The sequence below is a fragment of the Thamnophis sirtalis genome, unplaced genomic scaffold (assembly GCF_051295495.1).
Source record: "Thamnophis sirtalis isolate CommonGarterSnake01/CBP01778 unplaced genomic scaffold, rThaSir2_p1.2 scaffold_3, whole genome shotgun sequence".
NCBI classification, from domain to species: domain Eukaryota; kingdom Metazoa; phylum Chordata; class Lepidosauria; order Squamata; family Natricidae; genus Thamnophis; species Thamnophis sirtalis.
The window spans coordinates 173885974-173910034 of NW_028261383.1; the positions used below are offsets into that span (position 1 = coordinate 173885974).

Here is a 24061-nt window from a genome sequence, read left to right on the forward strand (position 1 = left end):
AAAAAGGGAAAAAGGGAAAGAGAGACAAAAGGAAGAGAGAGAGAGAGAGAGAGAGAGAGAGAGAGAGAGAGAGAGAGAGAGAGAGAGAGAGAGAGAGAGAACACATGGCCGGGAAGCCCCTCCCACAAAGGAGGCCACACCCACAGAGTAGGTTCCAAATTTTTTGGAAACCCACCCCTGGTCGCAAGAGTCCCGGCCAGGATTGGTCCTGATTTTCTTCGCGTAGCAGCTGTTACCCGGTTATGTTTGCTTAATGACAAAAAAGCCACGTTATTTGCCCTTTGCGCAATTCCTGGGACGGGGCGAAGGCCCTCGAGTTGCTCCAGTTGCTCCCGTGAGCTTTTCTTGCATCCCGAGCCTCAAGTCCCAGCCAGGGCGGGAGTCATCGCGCTCGCCTGTGCGCTGCTGCTTCTCATCAGCCGTTCAAGTTCCTCTTTTTTGACGCCGGTGCCGCGTTCCTCCTTTTCGGTCTTTGGAAGAAGCCGGCAGCTCTTCCTCTTTCGTCTGATAAACAAGATCCGCATGATCAGAAGAGGAAATGGAAAGAAGCTGAGAGCGGCGGACGCCTCTTTCGGAAGCAGCGGGCGCCCCTCTGCAGTCTACACCCCCTTCCCTTCCCCTTCCCTCCGGCGTCTCTAACCCGAAGGGCGGAGAAAGCGCAGCGCGCAGCGGTTGACAGAGCCAGGCGGCGACGGGTGTAGCTTCCCACGCCTCGCACGGCTCTTTCCGGAAAAGAATTGACTCAAGCCGCGATTGCTTTTTGCTTGGCGGTGCTGGGAAGCATTCAGGATGGGGAGCGCCGGCAGCTGATGGCGGTAAGGGAGCCAAGGGAGGCGGTGGAGGAGGAGGGGGGGGAGAGGAGGAGGAGGAGGAGGGAAGGAGGAGGAGGAGGAGGGGGGGAGGAGGAGGGGGGGAGGAGGAGGAGGAGGGGGGAAGCAGGAGGAGGAGGAGGAGGGGAGAGGAGGAGGAGGGGGAAGGAGGAGGAGGAGGAGAAGGGGAGGAGGAGGAGGAGGGGGGAGGGGGGAGGAGAGGAGGAGGAGGAGGAGGGGAAGGAGGAGGAGGAGGAGGAGAGGAGGAGGAGGAGGAGGAGGAGGAGGGAGGAGGGAGGGGGGAGAGGAGGAGGAGGAGAAGGAGGAGGAGGAGGAGGAGGGGAGGAGGAGGAGGGGGGAAGGAGGAGGAGGAGGGGGGGGAGAGGAGGAGGAGAGGAGGAGGAGGAGGAGGAGGAGGGGGGAAGGAGGAGGAGGAGGAGGGGGGGAGAGGAGGAGGAGGAGGGGGGGTGAGAAAGCTCCTTCTCCGAGGAGAAACTCCTTGGGATTTTCCGCATGCTTTGGGTGGGAGCAAGCCCCCCCCTCCCCCCCGTTTTTCGCTCTTCCCAAGCAATTTGGGAACTTTCCGGCGCGAAATCTTTTCCGATTCAAGTGAAAATCCCGATGAATGGCTTCCATAAAGTGGAAAGGGGCTGTTTTGGAGTTAGTAAGTGTTGAGGGGGAGCCAAAGAGCAGGTCCCAGAAGCCTCTTAGGAAACCCCCCCAGTATTGTCACGCACGGAATGGGGTGAGGACAAAAGGACGGGGGGGGGGAGTTTCATTGTGGGAACCTCCTCCAAACGATATTGGATCGTTTGTGTGATCTCCGGGCCGGAGGGTAGTTTTGGCTAGCTGGAAGAGGCATTTCTAGAGATGAGCACGCAGCATTGGAGGCAGATGAAGAGCAGTGTTTCTCAACCTTGGCACCTTGAAGATGTCCGGACTTCAACTCCCAGAATTCCCCAGCCACCGAACGCTGGCTGGGGAATTCTGGGAGTTGAAGTCCAGACATCTTCAAGGTGCCAAGGTTGAGAAACACTGCCGTAGAGGATATTCGCGGAGGCTGCTTCAAATGTACATCACAGGTCGTGCTCCTTGTTCCTTCCGCAGTGGTTACATCCGCCAGTTGTTCTGCCTCAGCTTGTCTGCTAAGGAGAGAACCTCAAGTCAGTTTGATTTGAACTGTCCACAACCCATCCCGAAACAGAGCCCTGGCGCTCTTTCCCCCCTGTTTTATTAGCGTCGTAAGTTACCGGATGATTTTAGTCATTTCATACATACGGAATTCAATTCAATTCATGAGATTTTTTAAAAATTATTTTAATTTTATCAATTTCATATATACATTCACAATTATATGATCTCATAACTGTTATTAATAATATGTATTTATAACAATTTTTCCCTACTGTTGACAATATACTTGAAGATTGCTTTCTTAACATCCCATAGATCCATCTTATCTTACAACGGTCCTACTTCTTCTTCCCTCCCTCCCTCTTTCCTTCCCTCGTTTCTTCTCTCCTACTCCCCTTCCTTCCCTCCCTCCTTCCCCTTCCCTCCTTCCCTCCTTCTCTCCTTCCTTCCCTCCTTCCTTCCTTCCCTCCTTTCTTTTCTCCTTCTCTCCTTCCTTTCCCCCTTCCTTTCCTCCTTCCTTCCCCCCTTCCTTCTCTCCTACATTCCCTCCTTCCTTCCCTCCTTTCTTCTCTCCTTCTCTCCTTGCTTCCCTCCTTGCTTCCCTCCCTCCTTCCCTCCCTCCCTCCTACCCCCCTTTCTTCTCTTTATTCTCTCCTTCCTTCCTTCCTCCTCTCCTTTCTCTTCAATTTATGAGATTTATAGGCCTCTCAATCCCGGAGGACTCCGGGTGGCTTATACAGAACAAGAAAAGAAAAGCAAACAAAATAAAAATAAAAATTTAAAAATTCTCCAACACGCATACGTTCAAATTGGGGCTGGATCCTACACAATAAGATCAACAGCCCCAGGCCTGCCGTAACAGCCAGGTTTTAACAGCTTTCCTGAAGGCCATGAAGGGTGGGTGAGGTCCGGACCTCTGTGGGTAGCTGATTCCACAGGGTCGGAGCAGCCACAGAGAAGGTTCTCCTCCGAGGCCCCGCCAGCCGACACTGTCCGGCTGACGGCGTCCTAAGGAGGCCCACCTTGTGGGATCTTATCGGCCGAATACATCCTATCAATCAGTTTCTCCAAATCCAGATCTAGATTATGTTCCCATCCTCTGACATTCAGAAAGCTACTGAAGATCTGACTATTCTCCCAGGCTATGGGGCAGATGGATGGGTTCCTTTTGAAATGGTGGCATTGTTTATTTTGGATGGCTTATGAATTCTTTTCATTACTTTTTCAATGTCATTGCCCTGAGTGGTTAGAAGTTGGGAATTCCCTAAATTGATTAAACAAATAAAATATTTTTATCTGCATGCTAGCAGCATTGCAAAAGCTCTATAAAGTGCTTCATGCAACATGCTTAAATTATAAATCAATCTTAAAACGACTGGTTTACATAATACAGTGAAAAGAACTACACCTTCATGTTATGCGAATAAGGCAGATACTACAGCGTCTGAACATAAGCACAGTCAGAGAAATGGCCTGGGGAAACTTCATGTATCTACTCCATGTGGAACTAACTAATTAATTAATGCACAGCTGCTTTCCCTATATTTTGCTGAACAATCCACAGTGTGTTGGGTTAATACTTCACATTATTTGCTTTGATTGACTTAGTTGGATTCACAAACTCTGCTATTAAGATTTGTAAACCAATCTAATGTATATACAGCACTTAGTCTATTGTAGTTTATTCAAATGGATGTATAATGGATAAAATGGTGAGCCCACTGATAGTTCATTATAAAACTCACCCAGCGTGTGAAATTCTAGAAAACCATTGTTTTATATTTATTTTATTTATTTTATTTATTTTATTTATTTTATTTATTTTATTTATTTTATTTATTTTATTTATTTTATTTATTTTATTTATTTTATTTATTTTATTTATTTTATTTATTTTATTTATTTTATTTATTTTATTTATTTTATCAATTTCATATATACATTCACAATTATATGATCTCATAACTGTTATTAATAATATGTATTTATAACAATTTTTTCCCTACAGTTGACAATATACTTGAAGATTGCTTTTTTAACATCCCATAGATCCATCTCATCTTACAACGGTCCTACTTCTTCTTCCCTCCCTCCCTCTTTCCTTCCCTTGTTTCTTCTCTCCTACTCCCCTTCCTTCCCTCCTTCCTTCCCTCCCTCCTTCCCCTTCCCTCCTTCTCTCCTTCCCTCCTTCCTTCCCTCCTTCCTTCCTTCCCTCCTTTCTTTTCTCCTTCTCTCCTTCCTTTCCCCCTTCCTTTCCTCCTTCCTTCCCCCCTTCCTTCTCTCCTACATTGTTATTTTCTCCATTGTTTATCTTTTGAACAATATGGCTATTCAGTCCTTGTAGCATATTGCCAATAATGAGCATCAGAACGGTTTCCCAACCCTACCTTCCTTCCCAACTTACCTTTTCAACCTTTACTCAACCCTCAAACTGTTCGAGTTTGAAAACGTTTTATTTTCTGCTCTGTTAATTTAATAACTTCGAGATTCAATAATTTTCTTTTAATGTTACAGAGGCTGAGCATTTCTCCAGGTGCTCCTCCATCATATCACTAATTGAGTTGGCATCATGAGAAGCAGATGGAGTGTTACAGGGTTGCTACTACTAGCTTTCAAGATTTTGGGGCTGAAAAAAGGTAAAGGGGAAATATAATTGCTTCTCTGCAATAACTGTTTCCAAGAAGCCTCTTGGAGAAAGGCAGTATGCTTGGCTGTTAACTACAGTTAATGAACATGTGTGCTGAACCATTTTTTTTTTACTTTTGCTTGCTTCTTTTTCACTGAGGGTTTAGGTCACATCCCATTTTGGATCTCTATAACTTACGTAACATGTCTCAGATTTGTTGAAAGTTGTAGATCCAATTTAAAGGGATCTGAGACGGCAGCAGTTTAGGGCTCCAATGGTAAGACAATTCAATTACTTGCAATTAGGGAACTTGATGGATTTGTGGAGCTGTATCTTTAACTCTCTGTCTGCTAAACAGAGGCAAGCAGGCCAGATGTGTTTGCATAACTTCAAGACAACAACAAGGAGGAGCAGGAGGGAAACTGTCTGTAAGAGCCGAGGTGGCGCAGTGGTTAAATGCAGCACTGCAGGCTACTTCAGCTGACTGCAGTTCAGCAGGTCAGCTGTTCAAATCTCACCGGCTCAGGGTTGACTCAGCCTTCCATCCTTTCGAGGTGGGTAAAATGAGGACCCGGATTGTTATTGGGGGCAATATGCTGACTCTGTAAACCGCTGAAAGCCCTATGAAGCGGTATATAAGTCTAACTGCTATTGCTATTGCTATGACTCCTCTCCTAACTTGAGAAAGTAAAGACTCTTGAAACGGATTATTTCAAAAGGAACCTTTAATCAGTCAGGATGGAAACCATTAGAGGCAAAGCAGCATCTGAAACCCTTTAGGCCAGTGGTAGTCAACCTGGTCCCTACTGCCCACTAGTGGGCGTTCCAGCTTTCATGGTGGGCGGTAGGGGTTTGCTGTAATTCTGCTTTATAAATTTTATAAAGTAAAGTTACTTCCCTACTTTAGAAATCACAATTCTTGTGGAACTGGTGGGCGGTTAGAAAATTTTACTATTAACAGAGATACAAAAGTGGGCGGTAGTATAAAAAGGTTGACTACCTCTGATTTAGGCAATGCAAGTGGGATTAAGCTGATAATGACCCCTCCCCTTTGTCCGAATGCAGATTCTAACCAATACACAAGTGTGAAGATGTTTCCTTAACTCTTCTGCCCTGAGAGTCAATAAAACACACGTTCCCATGGCTATCTCTAGTTAGACATTAAAGTAAGTTATCCCACATGGCTATCATAAACATCCCTCCAGAGATGCTGGGACCTTCAGTCTTCCGGTGATAGGAAACCAGTTGTAAAGTTGCAAAGCTCAGTTGTTACAGATACGTTAGTGATTTAACTCCGAGGCTCCCCCTCCTCCCAATTGAATGGCAGTATCACTTTTAGGGATCTGACGCTGTCAAATGTGCATAGACCTGCTCTTAGTGGTGGCTGCTGCTGTCACCTTCTTGCTCCTCTTGCTCTGTAAAACCCACACAGGAAATCTTTCAAGAGGCCAGAACAGGCCTTCAAAGTAGAAGAAGTGAAGCAGGCGAAATATTTTCAGCGCGTTGACCTTTATCTTGCTTTCTCATTGAGCGATGGGCAAAACTACATTGTGGGTTCGTGTTTGGAACAGCTGAGAAAGTTAGCCTGCGGAATAAAGAATTGCATTTTAAGATTGAAAGTCGGGAAAAAGAAATTTGATCTGTTGATAATTGGAAAAAAAGTAGAGAAGGCAGGGATTAGCAAAGTGTATGTTCTAACTGTATTCAACCAACTTCAGTTTGCTCTGAACTTGTTCTAAATGTTCTTCAAATGAACACATTATTTTTCAGTCTCAATAATACCCTGAAAGGGATTGAACAGCAATGGGCAACCTTAGCATCCAGAGGCCTCCCACCTTCTGACAACTAAAAATTAGTAGGAAATTTCATAATTTTTCAGAATTTGAAGATAGACAACACATTTGCATTATATTTAGTGTTGTGCAAACACTCAATAGACCTAATATTCTTAAAGAGAGGGAATTCAAATTCTGGTTCCATCCTTTGTGATGTGCTGCAGCAATTCCCCTCCCGATTGTAAATCTGACATACAGCCTTGAACATTTATACTTTGATATCTTCCTGAAGGGAGACGGTGGCTCAGTGGGTAAGACGCTAAGCTTGTCGATCAGAAAGGTTGGGAGTTTGGTAGTTCGAACCCCTAGTGCCGTGTACTCAGTGGTGGGTTTCAAAAATTGTTCGAACCTACTCTGTGGGCGTGGCCTCCTTTGTGGGAGTGGCTTGCCACCCATGTGACCGGATGGGAGTGGCTTGCCACCCATGTGACCGGATATGAAGATGCCGACGGACACTTGTCAGAACCACCTTAAATTACTTCACACACAGCACTGGCATGCATAAGAATATGATGTAAACTTGTTTTTTAAAAGGCATCTTTGGTTTGCGTTAAAACAACTTCGACACACGCAATGTTCTGATTGCACCACAAACGCAGTAGTCATCCTTACCTTTCACAGAGGCACTGAGTTTTATAAATATGAGCATGATAGTGTAGAATAATCATCTCCAAGGACCAGTGGTGGATTTCAACAAAATTTTGGAAGCTCTTCTGTAGGTGTGGCCTGCTTTCCGGGTCCACTGGTGGAACCTCTTCTAACCGGTTCGGTAGATTTGACGAACTGGTTCTACCGAATAGGTGCGAACTGGTAGGAACCCACCTCTGCGTGTAATGGAGTGAGCTCCTGTGACTTGTCCCAGCTTCTGCCTACCTAGCAGTTCGAAAGCAGATAAAAAAGCAAGTAGAAAAAAATAGGAACCACCTTTGGTGGGAAGATAACAGAATTCTGTGTGCCTCCTTTGGCGGTTAGTCCTGCCAGCCACATGTCCACGGAGACATCTTCGGACAGCGCTGGCTCTTCTGCTTTGAAACAGAGATGAGCACCGCCCCCTAGAGTCAGGAACAACTAGCACAGGGGGGAACCTTTACCCATCTTCCTGTGATGGTAGTTTATAAGTGTGCATATTGATGAGCTGCTTCTACTGTTCTGTAGGTGTGGCCTGCTTTCCGGGTCCACTGGTGGAACCTCTTCTAAGCGGTTTGGTAGATTTGACGAACTGGTTCTACCGAATAGGTGCGAACTGGTAGGAACCCACCTCTGGTTGCATGAGAAGCAGATCATGTCAATGAACAACACTAGAGGAGGTTGTTCTCGACTTAACACAAAATATATAGTCATGCTCAATTTACTATCTTTTTTTTGCCACGGTTAAGTGAATCACTGCAAGTGTTAAGTGATTCACATAGTTGTTAAGTGAATCCAGCTTCCCTCGTTGACTTGGCTTGTCAGAAGTCAACTGGAAAGATCACCAATACAGCAGTGACCATAATCCTATGATCCTGGGCTACTGCAACCATCATAAATACATGATGTTTGCCAAGCGCCCAAATTTTGGTCATGTCACCATGGGGATGCCGTGACAGTCGTGTGATAAACGGTCATAAGTCACGGTCATAATATAAAAACCGTGACCCGACAAAAGGGCGAACTACAAAACCGCGCCCGACAAAACCGCGTCGCTAAAACCGCGACATCATCAACGCACCGACAACAGTGCGGCGACAACAGCGCGGAGACAGAAGGGCGCTTTACAACAGCGCGGCGACAGAAAGCCAATTTAACTTAAGGTAAGGGTTAGGGTTAGGGTTAGGGTTAGGGTTAGGGTTAGGTTTAGTGTTACGTTTAGGGTTAGGGTTAGGTTTAGTTTTACAGCGCGCCTCTTTCGCCGCGCTGTTGTCGACGCGATTCAGCGCTCATTCGTCGGAGCACTTTAGAACACGCGGTTTTGTCACCGCAGTTTAGTCGGGCGCGGTTTTGTCGGTGAACCTATAAAAACACTTAACTTCCGTGCAACTATCATCCCTTCCTATGAAATCCGTCTTCCGCTGCTATAATTTGGAATGCTGATTTGTGATTTTTGCTCTGTTTGCAGGTGATCCAGATGCCACTATGGGCCTACGGTGTTTCCAACCAGTTCCGAGCAACATTGTGAACTGCAGCTGGTTGACCTGGGAATCTCAGAATGCTAACGCCACCTATTTCCTTCACTATGAGAGCCTAAAATTGGACAAAGTGCTGCTGTTAGTGAGCCTTTATATTGACATAGTACAATTATCCAAATTAATAAGCCATTGTCTTTTTCAACCAGAACCTCCTCTGTTGGCGAGTATAATCTATTGGCTAAATGTCTTTATTTAGGAAGTATAGGGAATTGCAGAGAGCAAAGGAATAACCTAATAGGATTCTATAGTTTCATGAATGAAGGTTTGGGTCTAGGTGGGCCAATATTGGAGAAGTTAGGGATATTAAGAAAAAATAACCCAAGAATTATCTTTGATCTGAGTGGACTGGGAGCTCTGAACAGAGATTTTTAGAAGGGCACATAGGAGCTACCATCATAAACAGCAAGTGTCCCAGAGGTGGGTTCCTACCAGTTCGCACCTATTCAGTACAACCGGTTCATCAAATCTACCAAACCGGTTAGAAGAGGTTTCACCAGTGGACCTGAAAAGCAGGCCACACCTACAGAAGAGGTTCCAAACATTTTTGAAACCCACCACTGGCAAGGATCTTGTAACTTGACAGCTTTAAGACTTGCATGCTTCAATGCCAGAGTTTCTGAATAGCTACTTGGACCGACCTAAGTACTAATTCATAATTTCATATCCGGTCACATGGGTGGCAAGCCACTCCCATCCGGTCACATGGGTGGCAAGCCACTCCCATCCGGTCACATGGGTGCCAAGGCACACTGGAGAATGTAAGAACTTTGAATACGAAATTTAAATTTTCTGTAGATGTTTAGTGCGCAGAAAAGAAGGAAGAATCCTTTCTAAACATGCTTGTGCTTTAAAAGCTTGTGTCTAATATTTAGCTGCCTTAGGCTTTTCTTACTTTAAAAATTAAAAGTTCTAGGTAGAATCATTTCTGTAATTACTGGCAACAGACAAAATCTGCACTTTTGCGGCAGGGGTGGGTTTCTCGCCCCGTTCCAACCGGTTCGGTTGGAACGGGGCCGGCGGCGTCCTCGTGCACGCGCGCAGTGCACGCATGCGTACTAGCATCTGTGCGATGCTCCAGCTGCTCCTGGAGGATCGCACAGGCGCTGTATGCATCCTGCGCATGCGTGGAAGTGCAGAACTCATCAAAACCGGGTAAGAAACGCGGGCGGGCGGGTGGACCCTTCGGCGTTCCCGGAAGTTACTTACTTCTGGGTTCGCCGACCAACCGGTTCGCGGGGACCGCCGCGAACCGCCTGAAACCCACCCCTGTTTTGCGGTGATTAAAAGGCAGAGACGTTTGGAAGTCAAGAAGAATAATTTAAAAAGGGCTTACAGGGGACTAGACAAACAGTTCTGTGGGTATCTATTTGGTGTTCATTCAGAGGTGGGTTGCTCCTGGTTCGGCCTGGATCAGGTGAATCGGTGGTAGCGGCAGCGGGAGGCTCTTCCCACCTGCCCGGACGCTTCTGCGCAGAAGCATTGCACACATGTGGGAGCATGCCCAAACTGGTAATAAAAACAATTGGCAGCCCACCATTGTGTTCATTGTTACAATAAAATGCTTTTGTGCCCTTTATTTACAAGTCTTGAACTATTCCTGCTTGGGCAGGGTAGCTGGATGGATAAGGAATAGCAAATGTTTAGTTTCCAGTTCTATAAACTACTGTGAGATATATCTGTGTATCCTTATTTTTCTGAAGAAACCTTAACCAGGGTTTGACCTATATCGAAGCCCAGACGGGACAGAACTGGCTGACTATTAAACGAGAGGACCTGATACGTGGAGACATATACAGTTTCTGGATGGAGATTCGCAGTGCAGATGGGATTGCTGTCTCCAAGAAATTAAACTTCAGCCTGGATGAAATAGGTTAGAGAAACTAAATCGGAGAGCCAGAGCGATTTGAGAATTAATCCGGGCAGACAATTTTTGCTTTAAAAAAGTGACCTGCTTTTCTTGCCTATTTGTGCGGGCAAAATGTTGCCCCCCCCCCTCCTTTGGCTATTGCCGTTTTTCTCATCAGTATTGACACTGATGCTCATGCTTATCTCTGCAGTCTCCTCGGGCCAGACAGTTGGGTCTATAGGATAACATTTTAAATTGTTTTCCTTCTGAGGAATTGCATAGGGCATTTCAGATAGTAGACCTCTGTTTGACTGTGGAAGCTCAAGATTGGGTTCCGTAAGACCATTATGGTACCGTAAGTACCATAAGACCATACCGAAGACCATAAGAAGGATTGGATTTACAGTATGACAGATACCTTAGTCTACAGCAGAGCTGGGTTCCTGCCAGTTCTAACCTCTCCTATAGAAGAGGTTCCACAAATCTACAGTGCCGTTTAGAACCGGTTCCAGCTCCCTCCCCCACCCATCCACACATCATCAAGATGAAGAGCGAGAGGAGGAATTCTGGGAGTTGAAGTCCACAGGTCTTAAAGCTGTCAAGTTTGAACACCACTGGGTTTTTTTCTAAAGGGTTGGGGGTGCAAAGGTCTTGTAACTTGACAGCCTTAAGACTTGCGTGCTTCAAATGCCAGAGTTCCTGAGCCAACGTGACTGGAGGAGGAATTCTGGGAGTTGAAGTCCACAAGTCTTAAAGCTGTCAAGTTTGAACACCCCTGGGGGTTTTTTTCTCTAAAGGGTTAGGGGCGCAAGGGTCTTGTAACTTGACAGCTTTAAGACTTACACTCTTCAATGCCAGAGTTCCTGAGCCAACATTTTGGTTGCTAAGCAAGAGCGTTGTTAAGTGAGATTTACCACATTTTACAAGTTGGCCATGCCCACCCAGTCACATGGCTGTCAAGCCACTCCCACCCAGTCACATGGCCAAGCCACTCCCACCTAGTCACATGGCCAGCAAGCCACTCCCACAAAGCAGGCCACACCTACAGAAGAGGTTCTGAAAAATTTCGAAACCCACCACCGGTCTACAGATATCTTGACTAAGTTCACACATTTTGAAAAACTATGACATGGTTGGCTTGCTTGTGAGTTTAGAGCAGTGTTTCTCAACTCTAAACCAGTGTTTTTCAACCTTAGCAACTTGAAGATGTCCGGACTTCAACTCCCAGAATTCCCCAGCCAGCATTCGCTGGCTGGGGAATTCTGGGAGTTGAAGTCCGGACATCTTCAAATTGCTAAGGTTGAAAAACACTGGTTTAGAGTAATGTGAAAACCCGGTCCATTGTAGCTTATTCAATAAACCATTGAGATGATGAGAGAGCCATGCCTCTCTTATGCATTGTACTAAAACCAAGGTAGTGGTTTGTTGAATATGCCAAAATAGCCCTACGCACATCACTAATCCACCATCCATAGTTTTTCACACACTGCTCAAGTGAAAAATAAACCAGCCATATTTTGGTTTAGTGCAAAGTGTGTGTGTAGATCAGTGCTCTTATCACTAGGTATGGCAGTCAGGAGTAAGGCTGAATAATACCGCATAATTTATTTATTTATTTGTTTGTTTGCTTGTTTGTTTGTTTATTTAATTAGTTTGTATGCCGCCCACTCTCGAGAATCAGGCTTACAAGTAAAAAAAGGGAAGGGGGAAACATACAAATAACAAAACAACATTAAAAGGTCCACAACATTCACAATTTAGGATGGGGCTGGACAAAATCAACAACCCCAGGCCTGTCGGAACAGCCAGGTCTTAGTCGATTTGTGGAAGGCCGGAAGGGTAGTGAGGGTCCGGATCTCGACGGGGAGATCGTTCCATAGGGCCAGAACAGCTACAGAGAAGGCCCTCCCCCGGGGAGTCGCCAGCCGACATTGACCGGCAGATGGAATCCGGAGGAGGCCTAGTCTGTGCGATCTTATAGGTCTCTGGGAGGTAAATGGCAGGAGGCGGTCTCTCAGGTAACCAGGTCCGATACCATGTAGGGCTTTAAAAGTAACGACTAGCACCTTGAAGCGTGTCCGGAGACCAATGGGAAGCCAGTGCAGCTCGCGGAGGACAGGTATAACGTGGGAATACCTAGGCACACCCACTATCGCTCGCATATGATAAGCTCTTCCCTCATTTTTCAGTGAAACCCTGTCCTCCTGAACTGGATCACGTGGAATTTGATTCCTCTGAAGTCACAGTGACATGGAAGAACCCTCATTGGTCTCAATTGCATAATGACCAACCTCTCACTTACGCTATTCGATACAAGGCATCCACAGACCATGAATGGACCTATGTGAGTCTGTCTTGCATTTGTGATCGGTTTTGTGTATGTATTGTTTTTCTTTCCCATTGTGTCAGTTGTGACTTCCTGTTGAGTATCCATTCCATTGAACTACAGCTGGCTTTGTCTAGGATTTCCCCTTCAGCCAACTGAAGGCAGCTTCCTGGAGGCCAGTCCAAGATTCTTGCTCTAGCTACTATATGTTAATTTATCTCCCAGTAGTAAACATGATAATGGGCCTGAATCCTGCACGGTTCCACCACAAAACCGTGGTCAACAAAAGCGCGCTCGACGAAAGCGTGTACGTGACGTCATCACAGCGCGACGAAAACATCGCGCTGTGAGCGGTAAATGTAAAATTAAAGCGAAAACCTTACCCTAACCCCCCCAAACCTAACCCTAAACCTAACCCTAAACCTAACCCTTAACCTAAACCTAACCCTAAACCTAACGCTAACCCTTAACCTAACGCTAAACGTAACCCTAACGTTTAACGTAACCCTAACCCTAACCCTTAACCTAACCCTAAACCTAAACCTAAACCTAACCCTTACCTTTATGTGAATCGGCTTGCTTTAATTTTATTTTTATTTCAATTTTTAATTTTTTTCGTCGCGCTGTGATGACGTCACGTACGCGCTTTCATCGAGCGCGCTTTTGTCGACCGCGGTTTTGACGGGTCACGTCCTGCACACTCTCTTGTTCTCGCTATGTAATATTAGACTTGTGGCAATTCTGGTGGAAATTTAGATGGAGGGTTTTTTGAGGTTTTTGTTTCAACTCGGATCACTTTGAGTGACCTTGCAAAATGGATGGAATGTTAAATGTAATGACAATGCGAGTATGTTCCATTCCCAGCTGCCGGAGACCCATCCGGACCAAGAGAACCATGAATTCGGTGACCTGAAACCGTTCACCTGCTATGAGGTGCAGGTACGGTGCATCCCAGAAAATAAAAAAGACTTTTGGAGTGATTGGAGTTCTTCCAAACTCTTCCGTACCTATGAAGCAGGTAGGCACAGCTGTGGACGAAGCACAAATCCAGGCAATCAAAATAGACGCAGTGGCACCTCAGCAGAAATCTGGTTGCTGTCTACTTTTTTTCAAACACTTGCTTGTTGCATTGACACACTGCATTTTGAAACAAATAAATATAAAACTAAAATATATAATTTTGAGGTAAGCGTTATCTACTGTAGATTTCCAATTTTCTCTTGAGTCTGTTGGGTTGATATTCATTGCCTATGAACAGCCAGATCTCCATCCTTATACTTATTGGGATTTTTTTATTTCATTTGTAAACATATTATGCAGAGTATTCCATTTTCACTTGTTTTTTACTTGTATTATTTGGGGGAGACCTAATCGGTTGGCTGATCTTAATAATTACCTGGCTCTTTTCTGATTCCTTTAGCTCCTTTGGGTCAAGTTGATGTGTGGCAAAAAAAACATGTTTCTGACCACCAGAACGAAAGCCACTTCTTGTTGTGGAAGGTGAGCTGGATCCTGTTTCTTATCATATAGAATTTGTTATCTGCAGGGTTATAGGGCAGGACAAGTTTTTTTAGTGCCAGATGAGAATTTTGGGCAGAAGAATTTTGAAGCAAATATGAATGATCCAAAGGGGTGAAAACACAATAGTTTAAAAGAAACCAAATCTCTACAAGGATGATGACATCAGTGACTGGACTAAAGTGAAATTTGCCAAGAAAAAGAGAGAAACACCTTTTTTTTATTTTGACTAGAGATACAAGAAAGAATTTGGAAAAGAAAAACGATTTTAAAATACAAAGGAGATCTATTTACTGTAGAAACTTGGTGTGTTTTTAAAAGCTGAAACTGTTCTATATAGGTAGAATATATCTTTGCTGCAAATTTGAAAGTAGTTATTTAGACTTTAATACGTGAAAAGCAATGCTTCAAATGCTTCAAATCTATTAACTGTCAGGATCTGTCAAATAAGAACACGATAAATGTACTTGGGATTCATTCCAATAAAACAGACAGAATGATGATTCAGTAATAAGCTTAGCAGCTGTGGTTTTCAAAATACACTTTCCACGGGCTTGAATCTAATTTCGAACAAAATGTGTATCCCAGCATACCAGATTTCATTTGAGAAGAGCAAACCAAAAGTTAGTACTAATAATCCCAAATTGACTTGAATATTCTGTAAAATATAATGGCAAGAAATAATGGTAGTACAATCTTTCCCTGGAAACATGTATGATAACTTCCATGTTGTTAGACTTGCATTTTATCTGGAGCTGAATGTTTCTCAGGCCTGATCCTGCTTTCAAATTTCACTGCAGTATAAAACTGCAGTGAACTTGGTTCTACTTTGAATGTGTGTATGTATGTATGTATGTATGTATGTATGTATATGTATATGTATATATCTCAGTGGTGGGTTTCAAATTTTTTTGGAACCTACTCTGTGGGTGTGGCCTGCTTTGTGGGAGTGGCTTGCCGCCCATGTGACCGGATGGGAGTGGCTTGCCGCCCATGTGACCGGATGGGAGTGGCTTGCCGCCCATGTGACCGGATATGAAGATGCCGACGACACTTGTCAGAACCACCTTAAATTACCCCACACACAGCACTGGCATGCATAAGAATAGGATGTAAACTTGTTTTTGAAAAGGCATCTTTGGTTTGCGTTAAAACAACTTCAACACACGCAATGTTCTGATTGCACCACAAACGCAGTAGTCATCCTTACCTTTCACAGAGGCACTGAGTTTTATAAATAGGAGCATGATAGTGTAGAATAATCATATCCAAGGACCAGTGGTGGGTTTCAAAAAATTTTGGAACCTCTTCTGTAGGTGTGGCCAGCTTTCCGGGTCCACTGGTGGAACCTCTTCTAACCGGTTCGGTAGATTTGACGAACCGGTTCTACCGAATAGGTGGGAACTGGTAGGAACCCACCTCTGGATTGCGCATGACCAGTACTTGTGGTGTGTCTTGTTCAGGAGAAGCAGGGCAGCGCAACTGACTACAAATTGGGTTACTTCAGCCCTGTTTCTCTCCCTCCCTCCCTTCCTTCCTTCCCTCTCACCTTTTTTCTTCATTCTGCGGAGGAATTCTGCTTACTTTCTCTCTCTTTTTTTAGCAGATTTTTTAAAATTATTTTTTCCCTTCTACAACACCTTACCGTCATTACATCAACATTGCTATGTCATCCTACCTGTACATGTATATAATATTTCGCTTCTATATTTACACACCTTTATACACAGTTCTATATATATTTATGTATATTGTTTTTTGGCTTAATTAATTTTATTCTTGTTTTGCAGCCATTTGTACCAATTGTTCCAAATTTCATAATATTCCGACTCTTCTTTATCTTTTAATTTCAGTGTTAATTTATCCATCTCTGCACATTCCAAAGTTTTTTTTTGTCACTAATTCGTCCGAGGGGGTATTATTTTGTTTCCAGCATTGGGCAAACGCTATTCTAGCTGTCGTCAGCAGATGTGTTAATATGTACTTAATTTTCTTCGTATATTTCCCTTTGATTATTCCCAGTAGAAAGATTTCGGGTTTGTATTTTATCTGTTATCTCCTGTAATTTTCTTGCACCCATTTCCAAATTTTTTGTCCAATATTTTTGTGTTTCCGGGCAGGTCCACCATATGTGATAGAAAGTCCCTTGTACTTTTTTACACTTCCAGCAAGTCGGCTTCATGTTTGGGTACATTACTTTCTCTGCTTACTTTCTCACAGGCACTGGATCCAGAAGCAGCCCAAGGAAAGATTCTTGATTATGAAGTTATCTTCCAGGACCACAGCAAAATACCCCACAGAATGAATTACAATTGCTGTCAGGCTTCGATCCCTATCGCTGCACAGTATGTCTCAATAGCAGCCCGCAACTCTGTTGATAAGACACCTTGGGCCAATTTCAGTTTGGAGAAAACAGGTACGCCTCCATATTACACTACGGGGATAAAACAGTTCTTTCTTGCCCCACTTCCTGCCTTTTTCAACTGATTCTTGAAGGGAAAAAAAATAGCTGGTGGCTTCCTTTCCTTTCACTCACAAATTTTTTTCACTCCTGTTACCCTTTCTGTACTCCACCTTAAGAAAAGATCCCGATATATTTTGTATCAGGCAGTCAACCATTTTGATCCTCTAAGTTTAGAGATGAAATTCCCAGCTGCATAACATCATCTAGTGTAACTTAAGTGCTAAGAAGTCCTGGTTATATTTGGATGAGAAATCAGAAGAAAATATGAGGGTGTGGAGTGACTGGAAATTCTCAAGATGTTACGCAGAAATGACTTTCGTATTGCTGCCGAGAAAACCACACAGATGTGTTAATGAGGTCATCAAGGGTTCAAACTTTGTGAAACCAAGTACCATTTTTTTAGAGTTCAGTTGAGTTTCTCAGACAACAATTTGAGAAGGGCCTATCAACATGGTGACGTTCCTTCAAGTCAAGCTTGAGGCTTGGTGATGACATGGAAATCTCTGTGCAGTTTTCTTGACAACTGAGTAGTTTGCCATGACGTAAGGTTTTCAACTAATAGACTCTTATTCAAGTACTAACAAGGTTTATCCATGTTTATCTGAGTTTGGCTGAGATCCAAGGTTTGCAACTAATGGGATTATTTCAGTGGTGGGTTTCAGAAATTGTTCGAACCTACTCTGTGGGTGGGGCCTCCTTTGTGGGAGTGGCCTGCTGCCCATGTGACCGGATGGGAGTGGCTTGCCGCCCATGTGACTGGATGGGAGTGGCTTGCCGCCCATGTGACCGGATATGAAGATGCCGACGACACTTGTCAGAACCACCTTAAATTACCTCCCACACAGCACTGGCATGCATAAGAATAGGATGCAAACTTGTTTTTTAAAAGGCATCTTTGGTTTGCGTTAAAACAACTTCAACACACGCAATGTTCTGATTGCACCACAAACGCAGTAGTCATCCTTACCTTTCACAGAGGCACTGAGTTTTATAAATATGAGCATGATAGTGTAGAATAATCATCTCCAAGGACCAGTGGTGGGTTTCACAAATTTTTGGAACCTCTTCTGTAGGTGTGGCCTGCTTTCCGGGTCCACTGGTGGAACCTCTTCTAACCGGTTCGGTAGATTTGACGAACCGGTTCTACCGAACTGGTGTGAACCAGTAGGAACCCACCTCTGGATTATTTTATGGCTATCTGTGTGGATGATAGCCAGAGCTCTGGGCAATCTCCCGCATAAGGATGAACTGTCTTTCCTTTTTGTAGAGCTCCCAGGTCCTGAGGAGGTGACAGTGGTGGCGTCAGAAGGTTTTGGTCTCAACGTGACATGGAAGCCCAGCATGGATCCTCAATGGGTTCAGCCTCACGAATACGTGGTTGAGTGGAGAAAAGAGATTGGTGATAGCGCGGGAGAGTTTCTGAACTGGACTCGCACACTTGGAAGCAGTACCAGCGTCCTATTGAGAGGTGAGCTTGACAATCTCAGCTGCAGTAATGTTATTTATTAAGTAAACAACAGCTTTGGGAATTCCCCAGTAGCCTAAGAACTCTGGAAAATAGGAGGAAATGTAATACATGCTCTTTTTCCCCTCTGTATGTGTGTTTGTGACTGCCTCTTCCGCTACCAATGACTGAAATTATGATCTGTCTCTGCAGCTGCTATTTTCATCCCCCACCCCCCAAAAAAGCTTAATTTTTTCCAAAGGAAGCTTCCTTGGAAGCAGCAACTACGGAGAAGCATATGAGGTGGTAGGAAAGGGATGGAATCCAGGGGTAGCAGGGGTGAAATCCACTTACTTTTGCTACCGGTTCGGTAGCAATGTGAGTGCGCCTGCGTTTGCATGCACGCTCACTTAACTCGCACATGCCACCTCCGTGCATTTGTACCTCCAGCAAATGTGCAGAGCATCAAAAAGGTAAGGTAAGCGAACATCAAGGGGGGGGGGGGTTAATCCGCTGTGCCGCACGATTTATATTAGGTAGAAAGCAGGAAATCCTGCTTTCTAGCTAATATAAATCACGTGGCACAGCTGATCGTTGGAAAAACCGGTTCGCCTGAACTGGTTTCATTTATTTTACTACTGGTTCAGGCGAACCAGTAGCATGTTTGGTACCGGTTCAGGCGAACTGGTCCGAACCAGCAGCATTTCACCCCTGGTCTATAGCAGCGGTGGGTTTCAAATTTTTTTCGAACCTACTCTGTGGGTGTGGCCTCCTTTGTGGGAGTGGCTTGCCAGCCATGTGACCTGGTGGGAGTGGCTTGCCGGCCATGTGTTTTCTTTCTCTCTCTCCCTCTCTCTCTCTCTCTCTCTTTCCTTCCTTTTGTCTCTCTGTCCCTTTTTTCTTTTTTTCTTTCTTTCATCTCTCTCTCACTTTTTCTTTCTTTTTTATTTCTTTCCTTCTTCCTTTCTTTTTCTTTCTCTTTCTCTCTCTGTGTGAGTCTGTGTGTGTGTGTGTGTGTGTGTATGTGTGTGTATGTGTGGCTCTTTGCCTCCCTCTCCCCCCCTCCGTGTCTCTCTATGTCAGTGGTGGGTTTCAAAAAACTTTTGGAACCTCTTCTGTAGGTGTGGCCTGCTTTCCAGGTCCACTGGTGGAACCTCTTCTAACCGGTTCAGTAGATTTTACCGGTTCTACCGAATAGGTGCGAACTGGTAGGAACCCACCTCTGGTCTATAGCATTAGAGCTCTTATCTTCTCCAGGCTACTTGGCTTTCAACAGAAGCATATAAATTGCTTCTTATATAATGAAAACTATGAAATTATGCTCCTTGAATGCATGAACTTTATCTAGTTAGTCCTTCCATTTCTGCTAAGTAAACGGAGTAGAAGGGAATTGGGACTTTCTGGGACACTGGAGTGAATTTTCTCTGTTGAAAAAAGGGAGTGGGTGTCCTCTGGAAAAAGAGGTGCTGAAAGTTTTCCACCACTTCCTGGAGTCCCGTGTTCTGTTTTGATTTCCTTCAGAAGCAGGTTAAAGGAGACCCAAGTAACTTTTAGTTTTCACGGACAGTTTTATATCTGTCTTCTGCTGGGTTGAGTACTGAAAGGAAGGCCTCCTTAGCTGTTATCTTGCACCAGAGGTGGGTTCCTACCAGTTCGCACCTATTCGGTACAACCAGTTCGTCAAATCTACCGAACCGTTTAGAAGAGGTTCCACCAGTGGACCCGGAAAACAGGCCACACCTACAGAAGAGGTTCCAAACTTTTTTGAAACCCACCGCTGGTCCTTGGATATGATTATTCTACACTATCATGCTCATATTTATAAAACTCAGGGCCTCTGTGAAAGGTAAGGATGACTACTGCGTTTGTGGTGCAATCAGAACATTGCGTGTGTTGAAGTTGTTTTAACGCAAACCAAAGATGCCTTTTAAAAAACAAGTTGACATCATATTCTTATGCATCCCAGTGCTGTGTGTGGGGTAATTTAAGGTGGTTCTGACAAGTAGCAATAGCAATAGCAGTTAGACTTATATACCGCTTCATAGGGCTTTCAGCCCTCTCTAAGCGGTTTACAGAATCAGCATATTGCCCCCAACAACAATCCGGGTCCTCATTTTACCCACCTCGGAAGGATGGAAGGCTGAGTCAACCCTGAGCCGGTGAGATTTGAACAGCCGAACTGCAGAACTGCAGTCAGCTGAAGTAGCCTGCAGTGCTGCATTTAACCACTGCGCCACCTCGAAGTGTCGTTGGCATCTTCATATCCGGTCACATGGGCAGCAAGCCACTCCCATCCAGTCACATGCGTGGCAAGCCACTCCCATCCGGTCACATGGATGGCAAGCCACTCCCACAAAGGAGGCCACACCCACAGAGTAGGTTCGAACAATTTTTGAAACCCACCACTGTCTTTCACCGAGAGAAAAACTGGCCGGCAGTTGCCACTCACTAAGGTTCATTCAGCAAATCAATAAATAACAGAATAACAGAGTTGGATGGGACCTCGGAGGTCTTCTGGTCCCAGCCCCCTGCTCAGGCAGGAAACCCCATACCATTTCAGACAAACGGTCATCCAGTCTCTTCTTAAAAACTTCCAGGGTTGGAACACCCAAAACCTCTGGGGGGGGCAAGTCATTCGTTTCCTAAACCTTGTTTTTTTTCCTTCTGCTTTTAGGCAACTTCAGTTCGAAGGTACCATACCTTGTGTGTGTGTATGGTTTGTATGCTGATGGGATAGCTGCCTCAGACTCTGTACGTGCCTATTTCAAAGAGGAAGGTAATCCCCAGGGGGTGCAAAGGGGGGAGAGTGGTTACTAGCGGAGCCAGAATTTCCCCTTTGATCTTTAGAGATTTCAGATGAATTTTCCTTCCTGCATTCTTGTAACTTCCGTTACCACAGACACCTCTGCCCTGCTGAGGCTGGCTGTTGATTAGCATCGCTCTTTGAGCCGGAATTGATTATCTTTGCTACTGTTAAAAAAAAACAAAAAAAAACCAGGCTGAAGTATGAAGCACCATATTTCTATCTTTAACTAATTTTAGTACAGCTAACTCAGAGGTGGGGTTCCTACCAGTTCGCACCAGTTCGGTAGAACCGGTTCATCAAATCTACCGAACCGGTTAGAAGAGGTTCCACCAGAAAGCAGGCCACACCTACAGAAGAGGTTCCAAATTTTTTTTGAAACCCACCACTGACACAGACAGGCAGGCAGGCAGGCAGGCAGACTCTCACAGAGAAGGAGAAAGAAAAAGAAAGAAAGAAAGAAAGAAAGAAAGAAAGAAAGAAAGAAAGAAAGAAAGAAAGAAAGAAAGAAAAAAGAAAAAAAGAAAAAGTGAGAGAGAGATGATAGAAAAAAAGGAAAAAGTGTCTCCTCCCCACTGGTTCAAGGCTCAGGCGCCACCTGGTGGCCAACCAGTCTCTCTGCGCCCTGCTAGGAATCGGAACCCTGTCCAGGGTCCCCCACATCCTCCAGGGCCGACTCATAGGGCCCCTCGCTGCCGGAGTCTGGTGTCAGCTCCCACGGCTCCTGCTGAGCCACAACAGCAATGTGTCCTTGTTACAGCATGGGGGAGGAACTGTAAGCTTTGCTCGCATACCAAACCGGTTCACAGTCTTCATTTCCTCCTTTCCTTTTTCCAGTACCATCAGCTGGTCCCCAAGAACTGCAAGACCGAAGACTTTCATCCAGTGCCACTTCCATCTCTTGGAAGGAGATTCCCTTGGCAGAACGCAATGGGCATGTCATACACTATACACTTTACCTGCAACGTCGCCATTCAGACAGCCGTATGGTTCACGGACCCAGTGAGTGACATTCTAAGCCAACCTAAACATAACTGAGGAGGAGTCCTGAAATTACCTCTCTTAATTACAATCCTCTGCATCAGCTTTCTCCTCCTCCGGTCTCCTCCGGATGATTGGATTATTCCCTTCAGTCCCATGTTAAATGGTGATAATTCCATCACTTCTCAAGGGCATTAGTTTGACACTGGGTGTTATCTGCCACTTAACCCCTATACAGGGGTGGGTTTCTCGCCCCGTTCCAACCGGTTCGGTTGGAACGGGGCCGGCGGCGTCCTCGTGCACGCGCGCGGTGCACGCATGCGTACTAGCGTCTGTGCGATGCTCCAGCTGCTCCTGGAGGATCGCGCAGGCGCTGTATGCGTCCTGCGCATGCGTGGAAGCGCAGAACTCGTCAAAACCGGGTAAGGACCGCGGGTGGGCGGGTGGGCCCTTCGCCGTTCCCGGAAGTTACTTACTTCCGGGTTCGCCGACCAACTGGTTCACAGGGACCGCCGCGAACCGGTTGAAACCCACCCCTGCCCCTATATGAGAAGAGTATACAAAGGTATGAGAAATAGTGTTTTTTTTAATTCTGCTGCTCACCTTTTATATGGAAATCAAACCCAAATGCCTTCATTAGATCCCCAAATTTACAAACAGATTTCCAGTTGATACAACACATACAAGTATGGTGATTTCTTCAGCAGTCATTTCAAACAAATGGTGGTTATGACTGGTCCTTGGAGTTCCTACTACCTACCCCAGCAATCTGTGATCCCATGATTACGATCCAGGTACTTGGCTACAGATCATATTTGGTTGCTGTTGCAGTTGCAACATGCAGCAATCACAGGATCACTATTTGTGACCTTCCCTAATGGCTTCCCCAGAAAGTCAATGGGGAAGCATCAGGGAATGTTGCAATTTACTGAGCTAAGTCTCCCCCATCTTCACACTTTCCTAGCCCTTCTGTGCTTGTGCCATACCAGCCACTCCTGCATACCCTCCTCAACCCTTGTTGTGCCTCCCTTACACCTTGATTCGTTTTGTTTCGTTTCGTTTATTGGTTTTGTATGCTGCCTACTCCCAAAGGACTCCAGGCGGCTCACAATGAAATGGGGGAGGGGATAAATAAGACAATACAAACAATATTAAAAATACACAACAGTCACAAATGAAGCGGGGCTGGATACTTCAACAGCCCCCAGCCTGCCGGAACAGCCAGGACTTGGTAGCTTTACGGAAGGCCGGGAGGGTAGTAAGGATCGGGATCTACACAGAGAGCTCGTTCCAGAGGGCCGGAGCAGCAACAGAGAAGGCTCTCCCCCGGGGGATCGCCAGCCGACATTGGCTGGCAGATTAAACCTGGAGAAGGCCGAGCCTGTGTGATCGAATCAGTCTTTGGGAGGTAATTGGCAGGAGGCTGTCTCTCAGGTACCCAGGTCCGATGCCATGCAGGGCTTTATAAGTAATAACTAGCACCTTGAAGCGAGTCCAGAGACCAATGGGTAGCCAGTGCAGCTCGCAGAGGATAGGTGTAACGTGGGTGTACCTAGGTGCACCCACAATCGCTCGCGCGGCTGCATTCTGGACTAGCTGAAGTCTTCGAACACTTTTCAAGGGCAGCCCCATGTAGAGCACATTACAGTAATCCAGTCTTGAGGTCACAAGGGCGTGAGTGACTATCTGAAGTGCCTCCTGATCCAGGTAGGGTCGCAATTGGTGCACCAAGCGAACCTGGGCAAAGACCCCCCTGGTCACAGCCAACAAATGGTGATCTAAAGTCAGCTGTGGGTCCAGGAGGACTCCCAAATTGTGAACCCTCTCTGAGGGGCATATAATTTCACCCCCCAGACTGAGAGATGGAATAACTAGCCAATCTTTGGGAGGAAACATCAATAGCCATTCAGTCTTGTCGGGATGGAGTGCAAGCTTGTTCGTTCCCATCCAGACCCTAACAGCCTCCAGGCACTGGCACATCGCTTCAACCGCTTCACTGAGTTCATCCTTGCACATCCTCCCTGGCGTTTACTGTGCCTCCTTCACATCCTTGGCACACCCACCCTGTCCCTCAATGGGCCACTCTTGCACACCCTTGCCGTATCCTCCT

At 45.4% G+C, this 24061-nt stretch overlaps 1 protein-coding gene across 1 annotated transcript in view; it reads left to right on the top strand.

Moving 5' to 3' along the window:
- Positions 1-619: 619 nt before the first annotated feature.
- IL27RA (interleukin 27 receptor subunit alpha) overlaps positions 620-24061 on the top strand; it is a 33234-nt gene continuing 9792 nt past the window's right edge. The window contains exons 1-11 of the mRNA XM_087710980.1: positions 620-815; positions 4458-4579; positions 8500-8647; positions 10270-10439; positions 12605-12759; positions 13606-13759; positions 14162-14241; positions 16480-16675; positions 17991-18191; positions 20842-20943; positions 21808-21972. Of these exons, the coding sequence (XP_087567106.1) occupies positions 4513-4579; positions 8500-8647; positions 10270-10439; positions 12605-12759; positions 13606-13759; positions 14162-14241; positions 16480-16675; positions 17991-18191; positions 20842-20943; positions 21808-21972 (1438 nt within the window). The 5' untranslated portion in view covers positions 620-815; positions 4458-4512. The remainder of the gene's footprint in view (positions 816-4457; positions 4580-8499; positions 8648-10269; positions 10440-12604; positions 12760-13605; positions 13760-14161; positions 14242-16479; positions 16676-17990; positions 18192-20841; positions 20944-21807; positions 21973-24061) is intronic.